Source organism: Diaporthe amygdali (genome assembly GCF_026229845.1).
Source record: "Diaporthe amygdali strain CAA958 chromosome Unknown NODE_24_length_778219_cov_64_757418, whole genome shotgun sequence".
Taxonomy (NCBI): domain Eukaryota; kingdom Fungi; phylum Ascomycota; class Sordariomycetes; order Diaporthales; family Diaporthaceae; genus Diaporthe; species Diaporthe amygdali.
Genome location: NW_026517044.1, coordinates 455,056 through 480,880, shown reverse-complemented (window position 1 = coordinate 480,880; position 25,825 = coordinate 455,056). Strand labels below are relative to the sequence as shown.

Sequence of the window (25,825 nt, the reverse complement as noted above, 5' to 3'; positions counted from 1 at the left end):
CACACTGTCGTAGTCGTGAATGAAATGTCGCGCCAGTGACGAGGAGGTCTGGAGCCAGGTTGCGCGGACAGACCGCAGTTGAATCGTGATTTCATGATATTCGTTGCTTAACAATCTGGACGGTATATCCCGGCTCATGCAGTAAGGGGTATCACTCTCACTCTCGTTCCCATCTCTGCTCTCTGGTTCTCTGGCCCTTCTTAAATCTCATTGAATAGGTTCCAGTCCTTCACTTTGAACGTCTCCCAGATCCTGGCCGCATCCTCGACTGCAGCCCCGATCAGCTTGCCCTGCTTTCCGAGCTGCAGATCGACCTCCTCGTCGTCGTACTCGCCCTTGATGTGCGGCACGTTGACCGTGATGAGTATGTCGGTTGACTCCTTCTCGAGGCGGAGCAGCGTCAGAATTATGGCTGTGAAGTCCGGCGCGGCGGACCTGCTGGACGGGTCTGGCGGCGGGGTCTGTGTCGCAATGAGTGTGTAGGCGGGGATCTTTGGGCTGTGAGAAATCAAGAGAAGGTCGTTAGTCAACGGCCGTTCAAGCTACGGCTGGAAAAGGCACTGTGCGTGCAGGAGGGCATACTCAAGCTTTGAGAAGACCGTCTCTGTCGAGTTCCAGACCTTGACGGTGTCGACATCTGTACCAACCAGCTCCTCCAAGTGTGTTGTTAGGGCCTTGCCATCGATCTCGTCCGAGCTGCCGGGGCCGCCAACGCGCTCGGTTATGTCGAAGATGATGCTAGTGAAGCCGTCCTTGTCGATGAAGACCTCTTGGGCGTCGGGGACCTGACGAAGCGTGCTGAGGGTAATGTTAGCGAGTTGACACTTCACGGTATTCCGTTGCAAGTTATTTTGGATCTCAGAAGGAGCTCAGTGTAGCCCCGGCTTAGTCGCATGTATGCGACCGAGTCGCGCATACCTCACATCTGCGAACTGTTCGGGCAGATCGCATTCCAGAGCCCCGCCAAATAGCTTGGTGCGTTTGTAGACAGTCTCGGCCATGTTGACTCGGGGGTCGGCGTGCCGGGCGAGCTGCTTCGTTGGTTCTGGGCTATTCAAAAATACTGCGATGTGCAACTGGTGTTCTTTTTTGTTCTGTAGAATCTCAGAGTCTCACAGGATGTTGAGTAGGAAGTGTTTAGGCACGAAGACGTTTCAAGGCAGGGCAAGGCAGCTCAGCCCCTCCAAGACAGCGGGGCTGGCGATGATGTAAGAAGCCCAGGTGCCGTCGCCCGGCCTCTGAACCAGGTTGTTACGCGACCACCATGGCACGACGGCACTTAAAGAATCACATAGCAAAACACGTCGTATGGGCCTGAAAAGTACATCAATCAAACTGCAAAATAAAGCAAAGAAAGGAATGGGAGGCAAAACCTTGGCAAAACGATAATCGAATCTGGGATCTCCAGATGAGAAGGTGCCAAAGATTGGTAGAATGGAATTTGTTGGGTCATCCCACGGTCACATCTGGTAAAAGGCAAGAGGTGAGTTCGCTGGGGAGATCCCATTCCAGCTTGATTCAATTTTGTAGCACTTATATACCTGCACGCAAAATACAGATGATGGTACTAGTTGATGTCAGACCCCCTCACATCCTCACGTTCAAGCCGCAACCTCGCCGACACATCTCCGCCAGAACCTGTACTGCATTCCGTGTCTTGGCACCTTTAATTTGTCCTGCAGTAACTCAATTGCCTCTCCTCCACAAAATTCACCAGCAAACACGCGCTCATGACCAGCAGAATGGCGACTTGTATCTTCTGCAAGATCATCAAGGGTGTGTGACGTCCTCGCACAAGTGACATGACATTGAATGAGCATAGCTCATGTCCCCCCAGAGAACCTTGATGGCTCACACCGCGGCTCAACCTAGGCGAGATCCCCTCCTTTAAGCTCTTCGAGAGCGAGAAGACGCTGGCTTTCATGGACATCCAGCCCCTTAGCAAGGGTCACGCTGTACGTCAGCCAGCCCGCCCGCCCTGGACGTCCCTTTCGACCCCAGCGCCGTTCAATGATCTTCTAACCCGTTCACTTTTCTACGCAGCTCATCATCCCCAAATTCCACGGCGAGAAGCTGGCCGACATCCCGGATGAGCACCTGACCGAGCTCCTGGTACGTGCCTCCTGCCCGCAATATCTCCTGCCACTCCTCGATGTCAGGCATTTGGGAGGCTCACACATTTGCACAGCCCGTCGCGAAGAAGATCGCTATCGCTTCCGGCGCGAAGGACTACAACATCCTGCAGAACAACGGCAAGATCGCTCACCAGGAGGTTGGACACGTAAGTCTCTCTGCTATGGTACCATAGAGTGTTACGGTCGCTAACGTCGATCACACTAGGTTCATGTTCACATTGTAAGTTTCTCCCGGGATAGTAGAAGCTCAGCCGGCTCTCTCGGCCCAAAGCCATTGGGCTCGACCGGTGGGCCCGAGATAGTTGATACAAGGGATGGATACTAATACAGTGTCGCCGCGTTCAGATCCCCAAGCCAAACGAGACAGAAGGTCTAGGCATCGGCTGGCCAACGCAGAAGCTGGAGATGGACGAGCTCAAGGCGCTTGCCGAGCAAATCAAGAGCAAGGTGTGAAGCGTTTATTTGCGGAACGTAGCTATGAAAATTGTCTACTCTGCTGTCCATAGACTCACTCCACATATACTCACAATTTCCAACGAATGCAGCAGAGATGCCAGAGTCGTCTATTCTTCTCCTTCTTGCTTCGAGTGTCTTAAGCCACTGGAGCTTCTATTTTGATTCTGCATGATATATACATCTACCTGCGTGATCATTAATCCACGTCATCCGACGACGTCGCCGCCGTCGCATCCGTCTTTTTAGGGTATGGGTCGACCTTCTCCCCTTGTAACCATCCCGTCCGGTCATAAAGCGACCTTGCCCTTAGGTACGGGTCTAGGTTCCAGTAGTCCACCCTTAGCTTGGCCGCGATGCTGTCTCTTTGGACCTTGATTGACTTGTCATCCGGATTCTGAATCCATTTGATAGTTGCGTCCTCGTAATCCTTATAGAGCTGTTCGCGCGCAGCCAACAGGCCGTCCCGCGTTGCCTCGTCCTTCATCTTGTCGTTTTCGCCAGGTGTGGGTTCTACGTATGTGTACGTCCAGTCCTCCTGTCCGTCTAGCTCTTTCAGCACACGGCTGGAGTGGATGAACTGCTCCACATCCTTGAGGTTGTTGGTGAAGTGCACTTTGCTAGCGACCACCGGGTCCAACCACCCTTTGATAATTTTCCATATTCCTGTCATTTGAGTCAGCCGGATTTACTCGACATAATTGCGCAATTTCTCTATTGTGCGACACAACACGTACCTTGGAAAATCCACGGTGACTTGTGAACCAGCACTGAGCCCAGTGATTCGGGATAGTTGGCCTCAAAACACTTGATCATAAACTTGACCGGCGTGTAGTCCTGTGCTACCGTCAGCGAGAACCCTTGTAAATCGTGAGACTCAAGCCTGCTTACCATATTGGCCATTGAGAACCCGGTCATGTCGAACAAGATAGTGGCGGTATCAACCGGTGGGCGCAAGACCATACGCGCCGTCTCGATGAGATACACGGTGTACCTCTCAAGAGATTCCTCACATTGTTCACCCTGGTGATGCAACCGTACCCTGACAACACATATGGGGCGCCCCTTGTCGTCAACGCCATGAAGGAAGCTCTTGCCCATGCGGATCTGCGCCATGAAATCCTCTCCCAGCTGCTTTTCCTTTGCATCACTTGATTTCGACTTCTCGACCATCGCCGCCTCGCCGTTTAACATGATGTCGTCATCAACGTGCACCTCGGTAGAGCGCCAGTTCATGGTGGACACCAACATAACAAGCGCATTATCAACGTCCCATTTCCTCGCTCGGAGGAAGCGCAATACCAGAGCATCAGGGTGGTCGTGCTTAATCATCGACCAGAGGGTAGCGCGGATGACCTCGGGCGACGTTGTTGCCAGTGTGTCCAGGAATTGCTTGTTTTGCCCGTACTTATCGTCAGCATCGTCAGCCTTGATCGACGCGCCCACGCCACTCGTTGTCGAGCTCGAGTCCGTGTCGCCCTTGTCCTTATTTTTCCTGGAGAAAAGCCCAATTTTCCTCTTCTTTCCTTTATCCCCCTTGTCTTTAGAGTTCGTCTTGTCGGATGGGGCTACTGAAGCGGCGTCATCCTGCTCGCCGACGGCGCACACTTGGAAGATGGCGGCCCAGAGCTTTCGCACCTTTTCCTCTTGCTCAGGCGTCAGGTTCCCAACGCGCCCCGGCAGCAACTCGGTTGTGATGTCTTGCGCCATCTCGTCGAGTTCGTGCGCCTCGGTTTCCTGGCGCGACTGAGGTCGCGGTTGGACAGCAACGTAGAGGGCAGCTACAGCGACTATCGCTACTAATGACAGATATGTCTGGGATGCGCTCGATTGAAGCGGCCTTCCGACTGGGCCTGGGAACCTCTTGGAGGAGAAATGCGCAGAGCTGTTGAGGCGACAAAGTAGTGGTGCGCGGGTTGTGGTCTTGGTCAGAATGCCCGGTTTGTAAGGGAGTCTGTAGGACGGGGATACACTCGTTGGGTGCTGTCGGAATAGAGGCGGCGCAAAGAGGCGCGCTGCGCGACAGGCTGGCTGCGGGAATCTGTCTACTAGAGACCAAGATGCTCGCATGGGAAAAGTTGCGATGCAAAGCAAGAAATACTGTCTGAGACGGCTCTAGGAGGCGCAGCTGCGGAGGATCAAAGAAGCTACCTATGTCAGACAGGCGTCAGCACAAGACAGTCTGCAGGGCCAACGAGGAGCTCAGATGACAATTGCAAAGGCGCAAGCTGAGACGTCCGAGCAGACGGGATTGAAGAGGAGACCGGGAACGGGATCGGGTTTGGAATGGGGAGGTAGATGGAGATATAGGCGTAGGCGTATTATGCGAAAATGTTCATACATACAGCAGAAGTGCAGTCGAATTGGTGAACAAGGTAGCTTTGGGCCAGCTCCAGAGGATCCGGAAATTGCGATTGCACCACCCAGTAGGTAATGAATAGACTAGGCTGGTAGGCGAGAGATCAAGGCCGAGCCTTAGGTGCTCGGTCCGAGCAGTCCACGACGATGACGAGGAGAGGCTGCTATGTACTTGAACATATGCCCGTCCGTACTCGTATACTTTTCGTATAACAAAGGCAGAGGAGGGACGGGACACGGGGGACGGGACAAGGCAGTGGACTAGCCCCCGAGCGCTCCGTGACGAGGTGAAGGGTAAGAGAAAGAGAGCGAGGCCCGTTTGAGTGAGGGACATCTGGACTACTCGCTGTAGGAGGCAGAGAGAAATTGGTCCCGTGCCTGGGCCTGGTTCTCCAGGGCTGGCGGGGTCGGCCAAGACTGGAACCCGCAAGCCCACACTGCTTTCGACCTTGGAATGATCATCGAAATGCAGACGAGATGGGCGTCCATGCCTAGCGCAGGTAAGGCGATTGACTTCAGTCCTCCAGGGATGGGTTTCGGCAGCCCGCGAGCTTACCTACCCACCTAGGAGGTGCGTTGACGCCTCCCTTGCGCGCAAGTCCTGTGATCAATGGCGGGGGTCGCAGAGGAGTGTCCCCAAGGCTGTTCTGAAGCTGGGCTGGCAGGATGGCCCCTGGAACGTGGACCCCTCCAGCACAGGGGCACGTGCCAAGGCGCCCCAGAGTGACCAAGATTGATTGTCGATAGCTGCCCCTCCAACGGCCCAAAACAGCTTCAGTAGGGCGAGCATTCGTGAGTCGCGACAACAACGCGTCAGGGCAGGTCAACGACACCGCATCCATCCAAGTCACGGTCGTCCAGCATAATCCACAAGATCGTCGAGGAAGGCTTCATAACCTCTTCAAAAAATCTCACAGCGACCAGAAAGCCAAGTCATGTCTCAAGAGCGAAAGCGTTCAACGTCGCGCACAAGGGCCTCACGGCCGACCACGCCTCTGCGGCCCTCATCTCGCTCCTCCTTTCGCGAATCAGCCAAGTCCAGCACTGGTGGCGGACCCTCCTTCCCTCTCAATGCCTTCGAGCCCGCCTTCGCTGAGCTGTCTGACGCCATGGCCGACCTTGAGGCCAACATGATGCATTTCCAGCTCATGCATGAGAGCTTGGCCCGCTTCAGCGAGAGCTTTGCCAGCTTCATGTACGGCCTCAACATGAACGCCTTCTGTGTCGACTACCCCGAGGTGCGGACCATCCAATCGTCTTCGACTCGTGATTTTATTCTTGTCGTGCATTTTGTTAACACGGCATACAGGGGCCCATTCCAGAGTCGTTCCGCAGAGCAAAGCAACGAGAGGAGCAGGCCACAACACAAATTCCGGAGCCTAAGTCCACAGGGGAGCTCGAGGGCGAGACCACCTACATGTAATTGGCCAGATTCACGCATGACCTTACAGAGCAGCCAGCTAAATGATCGTGCCTCTAGGACCACAGACACATCCTTCGTTGACAACCCGTCTTCGTCAAGAACGGCAGCTCCCAAATTCCAGACGCCAGCCCCAAAGCCGAGGACATCACGGGTGCCTGCGCCGTCTACCCGTGGCGGCAGCCAGACCCGAGGAGGCCGCGGTGGCACGCGTGGCACGCGGCCTAGTAGGCTCGCGGCACCAAGGGCCAGAGGCATCAGATGAATGGCTTTGCAAGCACTGAGCAGTAATTTGCAATGACAAACCACGTGCGGCATGCCGCCCTGCGATCTGTGGTGGTTCCGACTGATGTGCACTGAACAGCACAACAGGTTGTAAGGAGGAATCAGGCGGATCAGGCAAGCAGTCACGGAGGCTAACAGCCACATCCCTCGCGTGTACAATTCATGTCTGGCGGCCGCATGCCGCGCCGGGTAGGACTGAGATACACTGGGACGATGAGCAGAAGGGTCGAAGCATGTACTTATATGAACCAAGGACATGCGAACCACGAATATTGGCAATTTTACAGTGAGAACACAATCGAGCTGTTGACAATCAATACGTAGTCACTTCGCATCACTTTGGCTTAGTTCTCAAGTTCTACAATATGTGCCAGCTCATCTTGGTAACGGCCTGCAGCCGGGGCTCCATTCCGGGACGCGTTCCCAGCTTCCGCGCCGGGCCGCCGAAGAGACCCACCCTTCCCATTTCCTCATCAGATGGGTACCCTCATCAGCCAAGCTCTCCTCCCATCACCCGCCCACGAACTTTGAGCTATGGGGTGAATCGACTCAACGCTTCCAGAAGCTATCTAGTACTGGTCCGAAACTCTTTACATTGCATATCCACATGGCATCTCATCGGGTTTTACAGTACGTGGCCGGGGCAAAGACGAAGCCCCCAACCGTATACATGCGGTGTCACGTCAAGCCTGGCGCAAGCAAAGTACGGGAAGGCATCACCGCTCTGACAGACAACACCATCGAGCTCTGCGTCTCTGCAGTCCCCAAAGACGGCGAGTCCAACAAGGCTGTGCTCGCAGTTTTGAGTGAAGTGAGCCCTTCACATTCACAATTAAGTCTTAGCAGTCATGAGCTGACACCGGGCCCAGGCGCTCAACGTCCCAAAGTCAGATCTCCAAATCACCCGTGGTGCAAAGTCCAGGGATAAAGTCATCGCTCTTGGTGGCAAGGCAGTCCAGGACAGCGAGACAGAATGTATCAGCCGCATAATGAAGCAGCTTGACGACGCAATCGAGGCAAACGGCTCTTGAACCAGCAAGCCCAAGCACCGGGAACGGACATGCAAGGGCTTGCATCAAATAAGATCGTGCTTGTGCCATTCGGGCATTTGAACTCTCCCACAGCAATATGTTTTACCCGGTAATTGGTATCGCAGGTGATTTGTACCTATGCCACCACCTGCCCGACTGACCTCAAAGCCCTTCATAAGGGAAATCAACGCCAGTCTATACCATCGACCTCATCGTCAGGTGCGTGCAGCACGCACACCTCTTCGCCATCACTAGAACACAATCATGATCAGGTCGATCTATCACGTCAAGGACCTGCTTTCAAGGGAGCGAAGCAGGGTGTCTTGCATGCACTGTGAACAACACAACACATTCAGGACACTGCAAGACATACATTGCCAATGTCTCGACGAGCCAGCGCTGTGAGGCGAATAGCCCTATCGGCGAGGCGCAAGTCTGATACGGATGACATACGACACAGTGGAGCGTCTGCTTTTCTTTTCTACTGCCGGTGCCACCGCGTCCACTTCTTGTTCTATTTACTTTATCAGGACCCTGTTCAAAGCGCCATGCGCCATGATGTGGATGAAGACCGCTACAAAATGAATTAGCAAGACTTCATGGCTGCAAAAATGCCCCGTCCTAGAACCAGCACCTCCATGTATGACCAACAGGGACTTTTGTAAAAATTATTCTCATTTCACTGCCGTTGACACTGCTGTTTTCTAATACATCGAATCAGATGTCTCACACAAATGGAAATGGCAACATCACGAGATATCAACCGTGGGCTGCCTGGCAACTTCTGGCAATTCGCGTAGATTGTTCACATATTTTACACAAAATCTTTTAACCCTCTCAGCTCTCGCATTTGAATTCCTCAAGCATTCCAATCGACACTACCAGCGGCGCCGAGCACTTTATCAGCAAGAGATTCATTGGTACCAGTTCCATCTGGCTCAATGTGAGTAGACCTATCGTTCATGTCAGCGACTGGATACATTTCCAGACAGTTTCTCGAACAAGAAAAGAAAGCAGACTTACTTCACCTTGCCATTCTGGATGACCAAGGCGTACCGCTTGCTTCTGTGGTTTCCAAAGATTTTTGTAGCATCAAAGTCAAGGTCAAGTGCCTTTGTGAACTCAGCGGAGGGATCGGCAATGAAGCGGATCTATAAATCACAGAATCAGCATGATGGGTGAGTTTCTGGGCAGCATTCAACTCACACCCTGTGTGCCGGCAGGATCCAACGCCTCACCCCAAGCACTCATGACAAAGGGGTCGTTGACACTGACGACGAAGACCTTGCCAGCATCCTTGAGGTTTGGGTGGGTGAGATAGCTGGGTATGTGCTTCTGGGAGCACCCGGGGCCTGTGCAGCAAGGTCAGTCTACATGAGCAGGGCACGACGGGGAGGCCAGGGCAAGTCGAGTCAGGCCTGATGTGGTCGTGGCAATGGCAGACATACTGAAGGCTCCGGGCACACCGATGATGAGGCCATCCTCGGCGGCGAATTCCTTGGCCAAGTTGACGGTGTTTGCGGGAGAGCCCTCTGTGAGGACGTCAAGGTTGGGGACGCTGTCGCCGACGCTGACCAGAGCTGCGGGCGTCGCGTGGAAGGCCCTGGTGGTCCTGGCCGTGGAGGCGATGCCGGAGCGGGCCGCCAGGGTCATGGGACGAAGGGATGCTCTGAATGCCATTGTACACAGCTGCAGTGGGGGTCAGGTGGACGTATTTTTTGTCTGTCTGTTTGTCTGTCTGGTGGGGGATGGATGGATCAGGAGACACAAGGCCGAAGAACGGTAGGGTGTGATGGGAGCTCAACACAACATTGGGATGGATGGCAGCTTCCCAGCTTCTCTGAACCTTGAGCAATGGATGGACGGGTCGGGCCTTCCTGGGCCTGGCGTTCTGATGACATCACATTGGCATCCCTGTAGGTTGTGCCTGTGGCCTGCCTACAGCGCTACATTCTACACAATAGATAGATCTGGCAGTCAGTCTACAAGGAATAACAGCAACCGCCTTCCTCTCCTGCCTGCCAAAAAAAAAAAAGTCATACAGGTTGGAGGTGTCAAATGCAGATTTTGTGACGAGGAGTAGGGAGTCATACTGTTGTCCTCTTGGGGTCATATCTTCTCCCAATCGCTGCCTGCTTGAGGAATCCACTCAGACGCAGAGCTGAGCAGGCAGGCCATTTCCCCTTAGCCGGTCAGGTTTGGGCAAGAACGGCGGTTGATTGCACAATACATGTACAGTACATGTACATGTTGGCTTGAAAAAGAAATTGTTGGTTCCTCGAAGAAGAAGAAGAAGAAGAAGGCAGTCACCATGGCCTGCTCTGACTGATGGCACCCTCCTGTCCAGGAGTCGCTGCTCGTGCTCTTGGTCTCCCAACAAGCAGCTGTGCCTCTCACTCACTCGCTTTCTCTCTCACCCGCAGGCGCCCGTAGTACCAAGTATTACGATTTATTGATGATCCTAAACTTAGATGTTCCCCTGCTTTGCACGCATCTGGTCCCCTGTCAGCCTGTATCCACCCCTGCCCAGGTCCCAAAGCCTCTGCGGCTGCGGCTGCGGTTCGGGTTGCGAAGGAGCAGGGAGCGCAGTCAAAACGGCACCTTTATCGGCGCCAGCAGCCTGGCTCCCGGTCCCTCTTTATCGCCCTCTGTTACACCCAGCTGACTTACCACTTTAACTCCGGTCGTTGATGACTGTTCACTGTCCCGTTTTGCGTTTGATTGTCTGGTAATTTTGCCCCTCCTTAAACTACTTTGGTCTACCAGGCGTATGGCACGGGTCTCGACTGGTCACGCATAGGCCTGCACCCAGCTGGCCCATCTCCAACCGACTCTGTCCCAGTCCACCACCCAACCAACACCCACCTACCACTGACCAACCCACGACCGTCATCATAACCATCTCTTCGCCGATCCCATCCACACCCTACCCTCTCCTCTCCTGCCTGTCTCCTGCCTGCCTGCCCGCCTGCCTGCCTGCATATTTGCATATCTCTACGCGATACTCGGCCTGCTTCGACCCCCGCCGACCTCCCTCGCAGCCCATCTCATCCCATCTCATCCTGTCCCATCCCATAAACCCACAATAAACCAGCGTCAGAGCAGCAAGACTCGGGTCTCCGCCTCCGAGTCGCCTCGCCCGTCACCATTCCTCCTAAATCTCGCAAGAGAAAGGCGGCTGAGGCGAAGTTATCCTCGACAATCAAGGACTCCCACCCCAAGAAGAGGACTTCTGCCGCAGCTGCCCATCCCACGCAAGGCTCGCCCCCAACTCCTGTCACCACCGCATCCACCAACATGGACTCGGACGATGATATGATCTCAATCTCCAGCGAAGACGATGTCTTGCAGGATGAAAGCGACAACTCTGCCGATGATGGTAGGGTCAACCCCTTCCTCCCTCTCCCCATCCAACACCCTCTTTCAGCTTAACACAGCTGGCTGACCAACCCGACTCATTCACAGGCTTCGACTTCGAGGAGGAACCCGACACCGAGCTGCCCGGCCAGAGCGACTTCAGTCCCAAGAAGAAAGTCTCCTACGACTTGACGTACAAGGTCTACGAGCCCCAAGACATCCAGAAGCAGCAAGACGACCTGATCGATGAGGTGAACATGATCCTCGAACTGTCAAAAGAGGACGCAGCCATACTGCTTCGCTACTTTCGCTGGAACAAGGAGAGACTGATCGACGACTACATGGACAAGCCGAGGAAAGTCCTCGAGGCTGCTGGGCTCGTGACTGGTCCTCATTCCGGCCCACAGCTCGAGGTTAGGCCGGGCTTCATGTGCGAGATCTGCTGCGAGGATGACGACGACCTTCAGACGTTCGCAATGAAGTGTGGCCACCGCTATTGTGTGGAATGCTATCAACACTACTTGACACAAAAGATTCGGGAGGAGGGCGAGGCTGCACGGATACAGTGCCCCTCGGACGGTTGCCACCGCATCCTCGACGCCCGTTCTCTGGACCTTCTGGTCGCCCGGGACCTGCAGTACCGCTACCGACAGCTTCTTAACAGGACTTACGTGGAGGACAGCAATACCCTGAAGTGGTGCCCTGCTCCAGATTGCGAAAATGCCATAAATTGTGGCATCAAGAAGAAAGACCTTGACAAGGTCGTCCCTACTGTTGCCTGCTCTTGCGGCCACCGCTTCTGTTTTGGCTGCATCCTCAACGACCACCAGCCTGCACCGTGCGAGCTGGTAAAGAGGTGGCTGAAGAAGTGTGCTGACGACAGCGAGACTGCCAACTGGATCTCGGCCAACACTAAGGAGTGTCCCAAATGCAACTCAACGATCGAGAAAAACGGCGGATGCAACCACATGACATGTAGGAAGTGCAAGTATGAATTCTGTTGGATGTGCATGGGACTATGGTCGGAGCATGGCACCAGCTGGTACAACTGTAATCGGTTCGAGGAGAAGAGCGGCACCGATGCACGCGACGCTCAGGCTAAATCTCGTGTGTCTCTCGAGAGGTACCTGCACTACTACAATCGGTACGCCAACCATGAGCAATCCGCTCGTCTGGACAAGGACATATATCAGAAGACGGAAAAGAAGATGATCCAATTACAAACGGCCTCAGGCATGTCTTGGATCGAGGTGCAATACCTCAACTCGGCGTCACAAGCTCTTCAGACCTGCCGGCAAACGCTCAAGTGGACATATGCCTTTGCGTTCTACCTCGCCCGCAACAACCTGACCGAAATCTTCGAAGACAACCAGAAAGACCTAGAGATGGCAGTCGAGGCTTTGTCGGAGATGTTCGAGAAGCCTATTCCTGAGCTGTCCGACCCGAAGTTGAAGGTCGAGATAATGGACAAGACGGCATACTGTAACAAGAGACGGGTCATTCTTCTAGAGGACACTGCTGAAAACCTTGCAAATGGTAAGCTACAACATTGCTGACTTGTTTAGTTGATGGATCTCGGCGCTGACGATTCCGTAGGCAAGTGGAAATTCAACGTCGACCTTCACAGCCCCGGGGCCGCAACGGCCAGCAACAGCGCTCAGCGATAGGCTCGGGGCCTTGGAGGCGATCTTTCGCGCCGCGGGCTTACACCGATGGCTCCCTTGACGCCTCTTTCCGCGACAGTCAAGTGGTAGTGCTTAAGGAAAGCTCGCGAATATTCCAGGTCATTGACCTACCATCATGACATTATGGCATCAGAGATTCGATTATGGGCCGGCAGTTGCAGGGAAAGTTCCGCGGTGCGGAGCAAGTGCCTGGAGCTTCTCCAAAACGGATCCAAGGGCGCTGTTGAAGGCGTTGACGTTTATGGCGAATTACCAAGGGGCGGCAGCGTGCAATTGTACTGACAGAAACGCATCACACGGGATAGGGACCGTCATGATAGTTAGAAGGGACATGGATGTTTTTTACTCCTTTTTTTCTCCTTTTTGCACAGACCTTGGGACCATTTGGAGTCTTGGCTTGTACATGCATTGCATTACCAGGGCTGGAAACGGCGGGTATCTTGCTAAGGCAACGAATCATTAGACCTGTGCTTCGTCTTTCATGTTGTTCTGGCGTGTATAGTAATGAGATGAGCTACTAGCAACAGGCGCCGCATACGCAGGCCATACCACTTTTAAGCTCATGGACACGACCAATGATCCACTATCGCGTGTCATTGGTCATGTGTCCAGTCCATGCCCGGTTCTATAGCAGAAAAAAAGTGTCGAGGACCTTGTGAGGCAGACATGTTGTCGATGGGTTGCTAAAACATTCATCCGACGAGGCGGAAGCTACCCGCTACCGACCCTCGGGTGAAGCCAAAACCACCCCTGAGATTTCCGGTAAGTGGCGGGTCAATGCTTACCCCCGGGCTGCAGTAGTGCCGAGGAAGGCTCCCGACTCCGACTGATCATACCCGAGGTGGGGGGTTGATCTGGACCTGGGGAAGGAAACGGCCGCTGCTTTCCGGACAGGATCATGAAGCTACTTGGCGACATCGGGAACTCTTGGAGCGTCGGTTAAGCGTGCCTGGATGGTTGGCCGGACCGGAGAGACACTCATTCTTGTCCTCAACTCTGCACAACACAATTGATTTCCTTCTTCATCATCCTCAAGGTCCTAAAGCCTCTCTGTGACTGTGTGGACCCGCTTGCTCAGACAGACCCGTCGTCGTCGGCTACCGCACTGCACTCGGGAGCTTAACATTGAATTGATTCGTGGCTGGTAGACGATTCGTCTTCACCCTCTGCTTCTTGCTGGTGCCATAGACGGACTGGAAGGTCACGCCCTCCCCCGTAGCCCTCGAACAATCCCTCAAACCAGACAGGCGACGAGACGATGCCGTCCGCCGGTGTGTGTATGCGGACACTCCGCGCATACTCCAAGTATGGCTCAAATGTGCGTGCCCTGGGCCTTCAGCAGGACGGGCCTCCCTCCTTGAAGTATTCCCCCTGCATGATGTGAATTAGTAGAGCTGACTGCGTTCTCCCGAGACAGCATGCCCTCCTCTTCGCCCGCACCTTCTCGGCAACCTCCCGGCGTGCTGAGATCAACAAGGTCTACCCGTCTGCCGCCAAAGCCCTCGAGGACATGAAGCCCAACACCACCCTGCTCTGCGGAGGTTTCGGGCTGTGCGGTGTCCCTGACACGCTCATTGACGAGATCCTCCAGAAGCCCGACATCAATGGGCTGACGGCCGTGTCTAACAACGCGGGCACGGACAATAGCGGGCTGGGCAAGCTGCTCAAGACGAAGCAGATCAGCAAGATGATTGCCAGCTACATCGGCGAGAACAAGACCTTCGAGCAGATGTACCTGACGGGCGAGGTGGAGCTGGAGCTGACGCCGCAAGGCACGCTGGCCGAGAGGTGCGCGTCGGGCGGGAAGGGCATCCCGGCCTTCTACACGCCAGCGGCGTTCGGCACCGTCGTGCAGACGGGCGACCTGCCGCTCAAGAACAAGCCCGACGGCTCTCCGGACCAGTACAGCTACCCCAAGGACGTCAAGGTGTTCAACGGCAAGAGCTACCTGCTCGAGCACGCCATCGACGGCGACTACGCCTTCGTCAAGGCCTACAAGGCCGACAAGCTGGGCAACTGCCAGTTCCGCCTGGCCGCCAACAACTTCAATGGCGCGATGGGCCGCAACGCCAGGATGACCATCGTCGAGGCCGAGCACATCGTCGAGCCGGGCGAGATCCCGCCCGAGGCCGTCCACCTGCCGGGCATCTACGTCAAGCGCGTCATCCAGAGCACGGCGGAGAAGAACATCGAGAAGTTCACCTTCTCCAAGGAGCCCGGCGAAGAGGCCAGCGCCGCGGCGCTGGGCACGGGCGACACGGCCGCCAAGAGGGAGCGCATCGTGAGGCGCGCGGCCAAGGAGTTCAAGAACGGCATGTACGCGAACCTGGGCATCGGCATGCCGATGCTGGCGCCGGGCTTCGTGGGGCCCGAGGTCGAGGTGCAGCTGCAGAGCGAGAACGGCATCCTGGGGCTGGGGCCCTACCCGCGCAAGGGCGGCGAGGACGCCGACCTCATCAACGCGGGCAAGGAGACGGTGACGCTCAAGCCGGGCGCGGCCGTCTTCGGCAGCGAGGAGAGCTTCGGCATGATCCGCTCCGGCCGCATCAACCTCACCATCCTGGGCGCCATGCAGGTCAGCGCCACCGGCGACCTGGCCAACTGGATGCTGCCCGGCAAGGTCAAGGGCTTCGGCGGCGCCATGGACCTCGTCAGCAACCCGAGCGCCACCAAGGTCGTCGTCACCATGGAGCACACGGACAAGAAGGGCCGGCCCAAGATCATGAAGCAGTGCGCTTTCCCACTGACGGGCAGGGCTTGCGTGTCTAGGATCATCACAGAGCTGGTAAGTCATATGCGGCCCTTGGGCTCTCCGGAGTCCATGATAGACCCGAGTAAGGTGGAGCTAACGTTGTCGTAGGGTGTGTTCGATGTCGATTTCTCACACGGACTCACGCTCATTGAGATTGCCGAGGGCGTGACGGTGGATGAGATCAAGGCCAAGACCGAGGCACCGTTCAAGGTGGCGGATGACCTGAAGCCTATGCTGTAGTCATAGTACGGCCTGGTGTCTCCAAACGTTTCACTAGCTGCCGCTTAGAAGTGCAAAAATGTTACTCGAGGCAATGGCGGGAGTGAGGTCAGGAGTAGAGGGTGGAGGGTGCTGTGGTGCTGATCCCTGCAATGAAAATGTAAAGCTACCGGCGGATGTGTGATGAAAATCAAGGCAAGAGACGTGCGGTCACCTCATAGACTCCGTTGTCATAACATTAAAAAAAAACTTTAATAAAACTTGTTGCAAAAGGACTGTGGAAATGATCGCGTTTAAAGGTTGTCCACATCCTGAAGAGTGATGTGCAAGTACAAACCTCACCAAGGGGTCCCTTACACTTTTGTGTTAACTTGCTTCAGAACAGTCGTTCCCACAAGATAAACTAACCTGCTACGGGTTGAAGTTCTCTAAGATAATTTAATATGGGGCTGCCTCTACAAAAATAATATACTATCTTTCATAGGAAAATTTGTCAAGTATTGTCTTGTCGGTTGGTCTTCCTTACTCTTAACGATTTCTTTAAGTTTTAACTTTGGTATCGTTATGAACTAGAGTTCGAGATGGTATCAAACCGTAGAAAGTCGATGCACATGGAAACTGAGAAGCTTGCTGCGTTGGCTTCACAGTGGCATGGAGACAGACCTCCTCATTGGCGAGCATGTCACATTCTATAGCCCACTCATAGCCTGGTTCTTTTCACCTTCAGTCACCAATTCAAAGTACTAGTAGCTGAGGCTAGATGCAGATTCAGTTGAATGCACCCATCTCAGTCAGGGAAACAGTCTAGACTTTGTGCCGTCTTGTTATAGAAATACCCGATCCTTGTTGTGCAGCGAGCGTTTCTGTAACACCGTACATATTGCAAACGCTCTGACAAGAGGACTAGGACAGCAATCAGCTTACGCTGAGTTGTGAGGCGAACATTTCAGATCTTGCCAGTCGAAACGAGCACCATCCAAGTAAAGGCCTGCGAGGAGGTGCCGCGAATGGTACAAGCCGTAAAGTTGTTGTAAGGCCGGATATGGCACGACAGCTGACTCTCTGAGTTGATTGGAGGATTATCACCTTTTGAATTGAGATAATGCCTCACTGAGGTTGACGGCTTTGCGCTTCTTCCTGGACCGTATAGTTGCGGCGGATGAGGGGTATGGTCGCTCTGTTACAGAAGGTGACTTTTGAAATGCGCTCTTCTGACCCTGTTCCTCAGAGGGTACTGGGAATCTAGCATCATTCTGCCAGTATCGCCAGAAAAACTTTCGCTCCTCACGCAGGGAACCTCGTACTTCGGTCAGGAATTCTGAGTCTTCGCCCAGAGTCAACGAGGCCATGGCATTGGACGAAAGAGGAGCATCCGCGAGGCGGGGCTGTTGAAGCATCCTTAAAGCTGGCATATCGAGTATATTATAGATGTCGAGGTGGCGGACATTGCGAGGAGCACTCCAGTCGATTGGTCGTGTAGGTCCAACGAGAAGCCGGTGGATCTTTAGAGACAACTGCAACCAACACTGATGAGACTCCAGGCTGACCTCATCGTCTCTATCATCATCACAAGTCACAGCTTCAATCCAATCGCAATAGACCCAGCCAAGGGCCCTGGCAAGGGATTTCGAATGTACCCATTCCTGTTTCCCAGCCGTGATATCGAGCATTGTCAGCGCCGGGAACTGGGTCAGGTATTGAAGAGACCGCTCAGTAATAGAGCGGTGGGTAGAAAGTCGAATGCCTTTCAATTTAGGGAATGAATCACCCCCGAGGCTCCAGGCCTTAAACAAGCGGTCGCTTAACCTGGGAAACGGAGTTTTACTGTTGGAGGGCTCCACGAGCTCCAACAAGCCGAGGTTTTTAGACCATCGCGGAAGGTAGAGCAACTCCTCGGCCTTGACCAGGCAGGATCCTGCAATCCGCAGATGCGATATGAAAACAAAATCGTGGGACTGAAGAGGCTTCAGATAGACAGAAAGGTCCGCCGTCGGACTTTCAATATGCTGGTGGAACCGGTGCAAGGCCTGGGTGCTTCGGGTCTCAAGATGGCCGGCGCGCCCAAGCTGCTGAAAGACCCTCCAAGTGCTCAAAGAGATGGACCTAAGGGATGGTCAGCAGCGACGCTCTTGAAGGATATTCTGCAGGCATATGATCTACAAGAGGAAACGGTAGGTGAAAGCCAGGCAGAATGAAGTAGCGAGGTATGGGACAAGAACATCTTTGTTGCTGCAAGCAATTGGAAGGTTCACCGATGGAAAGGTCAACCTACTCAAGGTCCAAGTGCTTCAAGACGAGCTGCAAGGCGCGTGGTGAAAGACCACGAAGATGCGAAAAATCGAGATTCTGCATGTTGGCCGCCACAACTCTAGCTGCCAGGTCGGCTAATGAGGGAAGCCTTCGAGGATGGTGCTCTGGCACGTGTGGCATGCGCCGTGGTGGTGGGCTACGACGCGGCCTTCGTCTACGGTCCCAGCCGACGTCAGAACTGTCTGTCGCTGGTGCTGACCACTCTCTAGCCACGAAGGGGTCCATAGTGTATGTGGTGGTTGGTGTTTACAGATTGCTGCCCAAGCCTGTTGCCAGTGCCATTGAGGTAGCGAGAGAAGGTCCTCCGTCGCGGGGAGGCAGGAGAACAAAGTTCGCGACAGGGTCTCATCTAGCAGCCTGCCGCCGAGACCAGCAGCGCGTTGAATTTCAGTATTCCCATCCCATTTATGTGGGTGAGCAACTCGCAGGTCCAGCCACAACTATATAGGTGGGCTCGTTCGGATATCTAGCCTCAGAAGATGGTAGACTGAGGATGGCTAGTACCTAGTATGGTATCGATCAAGCAGTTGCAGGATGTCTCGTTGGTATAATTTATCTGGTACCCAACTGGAGCCGAAGCTGAATACAGGCCAGAAGGTAAGCAAACGATGGTTATTCTGACCCCCGGTTTCCCCTCCAGCTGCCACGGAGAAAACAGGCCAAAAGTCAGAGTGAATACGGGGGTCTTAAGTTTTATGTTGATGAAGAAAAGAGAAGAGGAAGAGAGAGGTGGAGGCCGGCTCTGCACAGGTTTTCATGTGCAGGCCCGTCCTCGTGGAGCTTACATAAGCACACAGCAGCCAATGAACGCGGATGCGAACCTTGGTGTCAGCATGGCCCTGGTCCCTGGTCATTAGTACAGGGGGTGTGCTCTGTACTGTCCAAATGTGCCTAGAAATGTACAGCCTTAATAGTAGTACCCTGGCTGCTAGCTGCCTAGCAGGAAACGGTCAGTCAGTAGTAGGGAGGGAGGGGCACCGCTTTCACTTAGTTTACTGGCTCCCAAGATTGGGCGAGTGTGAATCATTTCTTGTCGTGCCCCTCTCTCTCTCTCTCTCTCTCTGCTTTTGGTATTGTCCTTGACCGTCTCGACTCGATTCGACTTGACTCGACTCGAACATCCCCAACTCGATTTGCTACTCGAGTACCTCTTGCAACATTTGCTACCCAACCAGCACCGAGAGACCGCTATTTTATTCCACCAGGACAAATTCAACAACTTTGTGGGCAGCTCCTGCGACAAACTCACACTCACACACCGGCCCTCATATTTCCATTCGTAATGGCAGGCGCTCCTGGAGGAAACTCGCGCGGCCGAGGCGGCAAGTTCAAGAAGCCCACACGTGGAGGTATGTTCCTTAGCGGTGGCCCTGTGAAGTCCACGCCATGACGCACTTCGCCGTTACTTACCCAGGTCTTCAACAGGCGGCAAGCACTTCTCGCGCGACCTCCGACCCCTTGATGCCGACGGCAATGAGATCTCCATGTGGAGCACCGACGCCGTAAAGAAGGACGAGTCTGGCTCCGACGAGTCCGACGAAGACTCCGAGGAAGAGTCCGATGACGAAGGCGGCCCCTCAAACGCTGCGGCGCAGGAACTCAGTCGTGAGGATCGCAAGAAGGAAAAGAAGGCCCGCAAGGACGCCGCCATCGCCAGGGCAAAAGCCGCCGCCGTGCAGGTCGGCGACCTGCCTCCCAGCGACGGCGAGTCTGACGAAGACGATGACATGCCCGCCAATCCCAATCACTCCAAGGCAGCGCGCAAGCAGCTTGAGCCAGTCAACGTTGACGAGGCGGCCGAGGCTGTGTCTGGACTGAGCATCAAGCAGCCGCAGAGCCGGCGTGAACGAGAGGCTCTCGAGGCTGCTCAGGCTCAGGCCCGCTACAGGAAGCTGCACGAGGAAGGCAAGACTGACCAAGCCAAGGCTGACCTGGAGCGGCTGGCGGCCATTCGTGAGAAGAGAGAGGCCGACAAGGCCCGGAAAGAGGTATGTGCCCCCACCACCGAGCGTTCATTTTGCCTACTTGCTGACCAGTCTTACCTTGCCAGGCCGAGCGCCAGGAGAAAGAGGAGCAGGAGAGGGCTAAGAAGGCTGAGATTGAGGCAAAGGAGGCAAAGAAGCGAGAGGCGGCCCTCGGTAAGGCGGCGCCGGGCAAGAAGGGAGGGAAGAAGTCAAAGTAGGATCCTGGCTTTGACAGCGATCACGAGCAGGCTGCATGGAAGGGAAGACTTCCCCGTAGAGTTCCCGGCGGGGCACACATAGACGATAAGCGAGTTCGGGCCATAAACAGCGGCACCACGATTTCTTTCACACATTTGGGTAACACAGGATGCGGCGGCTTGTCTAATCAAGAGACTCACTCGCCCTCGCATTGTCAACAGCAGCAATGTTCCTTTTCCTTGATTCGGTGACAAAGCCGATTGATTGATGCACCAGGTACTTGACCCCATGATGCTACATGTTCGCGAGCCCATCTGAGCCAACACTCTCCTTCCAAAATTCATCAAAATCGATGCCCTGTTCTTCAAATAGGTCTCTGATCTTTTGAGCCACCTCCACTTGCTTTTCTGGTCCGAAACCGCCCGGCTGTGAAGACTCAAACTGGACTATCTCGATCCAGCGGTAGAACAGATCCTCCTTGCCCGCGGCAGCCAGCGCATCCCGGAAAGCAAAGACCTGTGATCTTCGCTCATCGTCCGGCGCATCGTCCGGCATAGCCTCATCTCTCACCTTCAGGTCCAGGGACAGCCACCCATGAGCCTCGTGGTGCACGAGAACCATCAACTTGAAAGTGTCCAGCGCCACGGCCTTGTCGTCGACGAGCTTCGTGGCGTCGACCATGGCGGCCCAGTCGAGGTCCCACTCGTTGTTCATGGTCAGGTAGCCCGTCTTCTCGTTCAGCAGCATCGGGTTCGCCGCCACGCCGATGTTGGTCATGAGCTGGCTCCTCGCCTCGAGGTTGTCGCCCCTGATAGCCTCGCGGACCTTGCCGTCCCACGTGGGCCTGCTGCGGCGCACGTAGATCTCCTTGTCGCGGAAGCCGACGTTCCACCGCCACTGCGCGGGGCTGCCGTGGGTCCTGCCGAAGCAAAACTCGACGGGCCAGGGCCAGACGAAGACGAAGAGCAGGAAGTCCAGCAGGAAGGTGAGTGCGCGGCGGGCTATGACCCAGGCGATGAGGCCCCAGGAAGACTCGGAGGCGGCAATGGTGGTCTCGTTGCTGTGGCCAAGGCCCGAGGCCAGGAGCGCAAAATACCAGGGGCTGACATAGTAGACGCGCCAGGCGAAGAGCAACGCAATGGCGACGTTGATGGCCACGGGTACCAGGAAGATCTTGCGCTTGAAGTCGGCTGGCTTGGAGTCGACGTGCGCTATGTAGACGTGGCTTGGCGATAAGGAGGCATAGAATGGCGCGAGGACTTCAGGGGCGGGCTTGAAGGGCTTTGGGGGCTCAGAGGAGTTTGATGGCGAGGGCTTGGGCTTCCTTGAGGAGGCTTTCTTGGGCGGCATCCTGGCGGGCTATGAACAGCTATCGCCCTGAATGGGATTCCTCGACAGGGAGGAATGAAGCGACGGAGAGCCCGGAATGAGTTACTTTGACTTGGGAGCCAATGGCTTGTGGCTACAATGAGAGTCTGAAAGGAGTCGGGGGGGGGGGTAGGGAACGTCGCGATGAGACTAATCGGCTGGATGACTTTTTTGGAGGTATCTGTCGCGTGCAAGTAAATAACCCCTGAGCCCGGAGCTTCCTGGGTAGATACAAAGTCTGGAAGTACTCGGTAGGGAGCTTGGGCTTGAGCTAGCCCGCCTGTCCGCCCGTGGATCACCTCTGTGGGTACCTTGCCAGGTGGGTACCTCAGTGCCGGGACAGCTACGTAATTCCGTGCCCATCCGGCCCGTCCATTCGGTCCCTGCCTGCCAAAGCTCCAAAAAATTCCCCGTCGCGGTCCCGGTCGCGCGCTTGTCTTGGTCTCACTGACGACGAGAGCTCCAGCATCTGGCATTGCGGGTGATCAACCAACTGCAAGCCTATGCATCAGCATGTTGAGAAGCCAAGTTCAGGTACGCTGAAGAGTCTGTGGCACATAGCATGGTTCCAATTAACTGACGGGCGCAAAACTGCAGAAGCAGGGCGGCTTCTACGTCTGCGCATCATGTCGCCGACAAAACCGGCACAGCTTGACCCAGCTGCGCTCTAGAGCCCCAACGCCAGGCCGAGCAACCTCATCCGCGTCGCAACTCTTCTCCTCAGCTTCCCGCACACTTTCTAGCCGTCAAGTACCACGCGACCCTCGAGCTGCAGCCCCGCAGATACACAACGACCCCCTCTCCGTGGCGACCCGGACAGGCGTCCGGGGTTACAGCTCATATGGCAAATTTGGGTCAGGCACGTTACCCGGCCAGACAAATGCGGACTGGGCGAAAGCAGTCTCACCGTCTGGCTGGGGAGGGAGAAAGCCAGGAGCCAGCAAGATAACGCCGGCCAAGCCTACATCCGTAGCACCGGCCGCATCTACTCCCATGCCAGACAGCGGCCTACCTTCGACCAGTGCATCGGGTCAGCAGAGTGCAGCTTCTGCGCGAGCCACAGCCTCCGGAGACTCAAGTGAGAACTTGGCCCAGGATAGAGCATGGCAGCCGACCGATCATAGGCCTTTCCATGTCCAAGCCGGGTTCGCTGACAGAAATCCGATTCGACCCACGAGGGAAACTGATACGGGCGGCGGCAAATTGCCTGACCGTCCCGCATCTCGAATTCCAGGACTGTCTGGCAGGGGCTCGATGGGTAGCTTCAAGTCTGAAGCGATACCGCGTCGAGAGAACGCCCCATATACTCCGCTCCCTACCTCCGAAGCTCACTCTAAGATTCAGCAGCCCGGACCCCACCATCAACATCGGATGCGTCCAGCTTTCTCCGTGAAAAGAGAAGTATCCAGGCCGCAACGCCCGCCTCCGGGATCCGAGTACCCTCAGCTTCGCCGAAGATCGCCGAGCGTGGATGACTTCGAGACTCTGAGTCCTTTCAACATACCCGGTGAGGGTAAGCCTTCCTCGACACCACCCACAAATCTACCTCTCGATAAGCCGCCACGTAGGTCAACAACTAGGACAGTCAGACTAGACCTCGGTTCCAGTTTGCGCAAGCCATCGAGAATCGGGGACTCGGCGCCAGATCCAGTCGACAGCTTTGCCAACTCCAGTGTAGAAAGATCCTCGAGCCTCGGAGATGTGGCGCCCAGCCGCCTGGAGGCTGCTATAGACGTAGGCCGACGGCCGAGCCGTGAATCCTCGAAAGTGTCAAAGCCGGTCGACCAGTTTTCGTTGATGCGGGACGCATCGAACACAGCACAAGGTACTCAGAATACCATCGCCAAGGACAGCGATTGGGGGCTTTTGGAGAGCGACCTAGTTTCCCCCCGAGGGCAACATGCACGGAGGCGTCGCGAGGAGGCTCGGGACTTTCCTGCAGGTGACATGGCTTCGCCTGAAGAGCGACATGCACAGAGGCGCCGCGAGAATACCTTCAACCAAACAGGATATCGAGGGCAAGACTCGGGAGCACGCCCTGCGCGCCGAGAGAGGGAGTCTGACAGGCGCGGCCGCAGCAAAGATGTCGAGCGATCTGACGACAAACCAAAGAAAAGGCAGAACTACCGGGCCCGAGACTATGACGAGGGTGACGAGGATGAGCATGACCCTGGGTTCGACTACGAAGAGTACCGAGCTCGAAAAGAGGCGACCAGACGGCGGAAGGAGGAGAAGAGGGCCGCGAAGGAAGCTTCGGCCCCAAAGACGATTTTGCTGCCGGAGTATATAACCGTCTTTGATCTCGCACAGGCGCTTGGTGTCAAACCACAACAATTCCTCAGCGATCTTGGCGAACTTGGATTCGAGAACATACTTCATGACAGTATCATGACGGGTGAAACCGCTGCGTTAGTCGCTGGGGAGTATGGTCTTGATCCTATCCTCGATACAGGCGACAATGTAGATTTGAAACCACGACCAGCACCAGAAGATCCGTCAGCGTTGCCACCTCGGCCACCAATCGTCACCATCATGGGGCATGTCGACCATGGCAAGACCACCATGCTAGACTGGCTGCGCAAGTCATCTGTTGCGGCACAGGAGCATGGTGGCATCACACAACATATCGGTGCTTTCTCAGTTCGTCTTTCTGCAGGCAAGGTCATTACCTTCCTGGATACTCCTGGCCACGCCGCGTTCTTGAGTATGCGGCAGCGTGGTGCCAACGTGACAGACATTGTAGTCCTCGTCGTGGCCGTTGACGATAGTGTCAAGCCACAGACCCTCGAGGCCCTCAAACACGCTCAAAACGCAAAAGTGCCCATCATCGTGGCTATCAACAAAATAGACATGGATGAAAGACGTATCGACCACGTCAAACAGGATCTAGCCGCCAACGGCGTGGAGATTGAGGACTTCGGCGGCGATGTGCAAGTGGTCGCCGTGAGCGGAAAGACAGGCAAGGGAATGGACGACTTGGAAGAGAGCATCCTCACCTTGTCCGAAATCCTGGACGTTCGCGCCGAGACGGACGGCATGGCCGAGGGCTGGATCCTCGAGGCGAGTGTCAAGGTCGACGGCAAGGCGGCGACAGTGCTCGTCAAGCGCGGCACCCTGCGCGTGGGCGACCTGATCGTGGCCGGGACCACGTACGCCAGGATCAGGATGATGCGCAACGAGGCCGGGGCCGTCATCGAGGAAGCCGGGCCGGGAACGCCTGTCGAAGTACTAGGGTGGAGAGACTCCCCAGCAGCTGGAGATCTGGTCATCCAGGCGGAGGATGAGGACAGAGCCCACGCGGCGGTTGACTACCGAGCAGAACTTGCGGATCGAACTAGGGCCGCTGCGCAAAAGGGAGAGGAGGAGGTGAAGAACCGCGAGAAGGCCGAGCAGGAGGCGCTAGAGAAGATGATGGCAGAAGGTGGCGAGGACGCTGTCCCAGCCGAGGCAGAGCAAACGGGGCCCAAGACAGTAAATATCATCGTCAGGGGCGACGTGATGGGATCCGTCGAGGCCGTCTGCGCGGCAGTCATGGAGATCGGCAACAATGAGGTGCAATCGCGGATTCTGAGGTCTTCCCCCGGTCAGATCAACGAGTCTGATGTCGACCTCATGGCTGTGGCCAAGGGCTGCATCATCAACTTCAACAGCCCCATCCCGGGCTTCATCAAGAGCATGGCCGAGGCACAGGGCGTCAGGATTCTCGACCACACGATTATCTACCACCTTGTCGAGGACGTCAAGACGATGATGTCAGAGCAGCTGGCGCCGATCATCAGCCAGAAGGTTCTGGCCGAGGCTGAAGTACTGCAGGTGTTTGCTATCAACATTGTGAAGCGGAAGTTCAGGAACATCGCCGGTGTGAAGGTGAGGACGGGCTCCTTGACAAGGGGCGGGTTGTACAGGGTGATGCGGAATGGGGAGAAGGTCTTTGAAGGTTCGATATCCCCCCCCCCCGGTTCCCGTTACGACAATTATGCTGACTGACTCACTTGCGCAGGCAAACTTGATGCTCTGAAGCAGGGCAAGAAGGATGTCAAGGAGATGAGGAGAGGTACCGAGTGTGGTCTTTCGTTTGAGGCCTGGGACGAGTTTCAGCCTGGCGACATCATCCAACTATTTGAAGAGGTACAGCAGAAGCGGTACCTGTGAGCGGACGTATCGGCAGGGCATCTCAGATTCAAACTTTTGAGGGTATACGCTTTTGCTGTGTGGATGCTGGGGCCCGTTAAGATATGTTTGTACATGAATTGTATATATATATATATACATAGATCTGGGCTTCACTAG

At 55.3% G+C, this 25,825-nt stretch overlaps 11 protein-coding genes across 11 annotated transcripts; 6 read left to right on the top strand and 5 right to left on the bottom strand.

Annotated features, from left to right (window-relative positions):
* Positions 1-200: 200 nt before the first annotated feature.
* On the bottom strand, positions 201-1,001 carry J7T55_010768 (uncharacterized protein; the record flags this gene model as incomplete). Its single annotated transcript, XM_053130871.1, has 3 exons — positions 201-498; positions 583-798; positions 919-1,001. 3 exons carry the CDS (start codon positions 999-1,001, stop codon positions 201-203), a joined length of 597 nt encoding a protein of 198 aa, XP_052991049.1.
* Positions 1,002-1,730: 729 nt separating this feature from the next.
* Positions 1,731-2,588, top strand: J7T55_010767 (hit family protein 1; the record flags this gene model as incomplete). The annotated part of the gene is made up of 6 exons (XM_053130870.1): positions 1,731-1,776; positions 1,873-1,955; positions 2,044-2,112; positions 2,189-2,281; positions 2,341-2,355; positions 2,481-2,588. 6 exons carry the CDS (start codon positions 1,731-1,733, stop codon positions 2,586-2,588), a joined length of 414 nt encoding a protein of 137 aa, XP_052991048.1.
* Positions 2,589-2,787: 199 nt separating this feature from the next.
* J7T55_010766 (uncharacterized protein) lies at positions 2,788-4,658 on the bottom strand (the record flags this gene model as incomplete). Its single annotated transcript, XM_053130869.1, has 3 exons — positions 2,788-3,254; positions 3,326-3,425; positions 3,480-4,658. The coding sequence occupies 3 exons, from the start codon at positions 4,656-4,658 to the stop codon at positions 2,788-2,790; spliced, it is 1,746 nt and encodes a 581-aa protein (XP_052991047.1).
* Positions 4,659-5,881: 1,223 nt separating this feature from the next.
* Positions 5,882-7,682, top strand: J7T55_010765 (uncharacterized protein; the record flags this gene model as incomplete). The annotated part of the gene is made up of 5 exons (XM_053130868.1): positions 5,882-6,184; positions 6,256-6,365; positions 6,477-6,593; positions 6,976-7,462; positions 7,521-7,682. The coding sequence occupies 5 exons, from the start codon at positions 5,882-5,884 to the stop codon at positions 7,680-7,682; spliced, it is 1,179 nt and encodes a 392-aa protein (XP_052991046.1).
* Positions 7,683-8,541: 859 nt separating this feature from the next.
* J7T55_010764 (redoxin) lies at positions 8,542-9,362 on the bottom strand (the record flags this gene model as incomplete). The annotated part of the gene is made up of 4 exons (XM_053130867.1): positions 8,542-8,635; positions 8,706-8,833; positions 8,889-9,034; positions 9,131-9,362. 4 exons carry the CDS (start codon positions 9,360-9,362, stop codon positions 8,542-8,544), a joined length of 600 nt encoding a protein of 199 aa, XP_052991045.1.
* A 1,617-nt stretch (positions 9,363-10,979) lies between these two features.
* J7T55_010763 (ibr domain-containing protein) lies at positions 10,980-12,706 on the top strand (the record flags this gene model as incomplete). The annotated part of the gene is made up of 3 exons (XM_053130866.1): positions 10,980-11,061; positions 11,148-12,575; positions 12,636-12,706. 3 exons carry the CDS (start codon positions 10,980-10,982, stop codon positions 12,704-12,706), a joined length of 1,581 nt encoding a protein of 526 aa, XP_052991044.1.
* A 1,276-nt stretch (positions 12,707-13,982) lies between these two features.
* On the top strand, positions 13,983-15,716 carry J7T55_010762 (succinyl-3-ketoacid-coenzyme a transferase subunit a; the record flags this gene model as incomplete). The annotated part of the gene is made up of 3 exons (XM_053130865.1): positions 13,983-14,042; positions 14,142-15,509; positions 15,585-15,716. The coding sequence occupies 3 exons, from the start codon at positions 13,983-13,985 to the stop codon at positions 15,714-15,716; spliced, it is 1,560 nt and encodes a 519-aa protein (XP_052991043.1).
* Positions 15,717-16,641: 925 nt separating this feature from the next.
* Positions 16,642-18,230, bottom strand: J7T55_010761 (uncharacterized protein; the record flags this gene model as incomplete). Its single annotated transcript, XM_053130864.1, has 3 exons — positions 16,642-16,757; positions 16,807-17,798; positions 17,968-18,230. The coding sequence occupies 3 exons, from the start codon at positions 18,228-18,230 to the stop codon at positions 16,642-16,644; spliced, it is 1,371 nt and encodes a 456-aa protein (XP_052991042.1).
* Positions 18,231-19,287: 1,057 nt separating this feature from the next.
* Positions 19,288-20,187, top strand: J7T55_010760 (casein kinase substrate phosphoprotein pp28; the record flags this gene model as incomplete). Its single annotated transcript, XM_053130862.1, has 3 exons — positions 19,288-19,354; positions 19,431-19,993; positions 20,056-20,187. The coding sequence occupies 3 exons, from the start codon at positions 19,288-19,290 to the stop codon at positions 20,185-20,187; spliced, it is 762 nt and encodes a 253-aa protein (XP_052991041.1).
* A 274-nt stretch (positions 20,188-20,461) lies between these two features.
* On the bottom strand, positions 20,462-21,517 carry J7T55_010759 (uncharacterized protein; the record flags this gene model as incomplete). Its single annotated transcript, XM_053130861.1, has 1 exon — positions 20,462-21,517. One exon carries the CDS (start codon positions 21,515-21,517, stop codon positions 20,462-20,464), a length of 1,056 nt encoding a protein of 351 aa, XP_052991040.1.
* A 531-nt stretch (positions 21,518-22,048) lies between these two features.
* On the top strand, positions 22,049-25,687 carry J7T55_010758 (uncharacterized protein; the record flags this gene model as incomplete). The annotated part of the gene is made up of 3 exons (XM_053130860.1): positions 22,049-22,069; positions 22,133-25,472; positions 25,536-25,687. 3 exons carry the CDS (start codon positions 22,049-22,051, stop codon positions 25,685-25,687), a joined length of 3,513 nt encoding a protein of 1,170 aa, XP_052991039.1.
* Between the last annotated feature and the right edge of the window lie 138 nt (positions 25,688-25,825).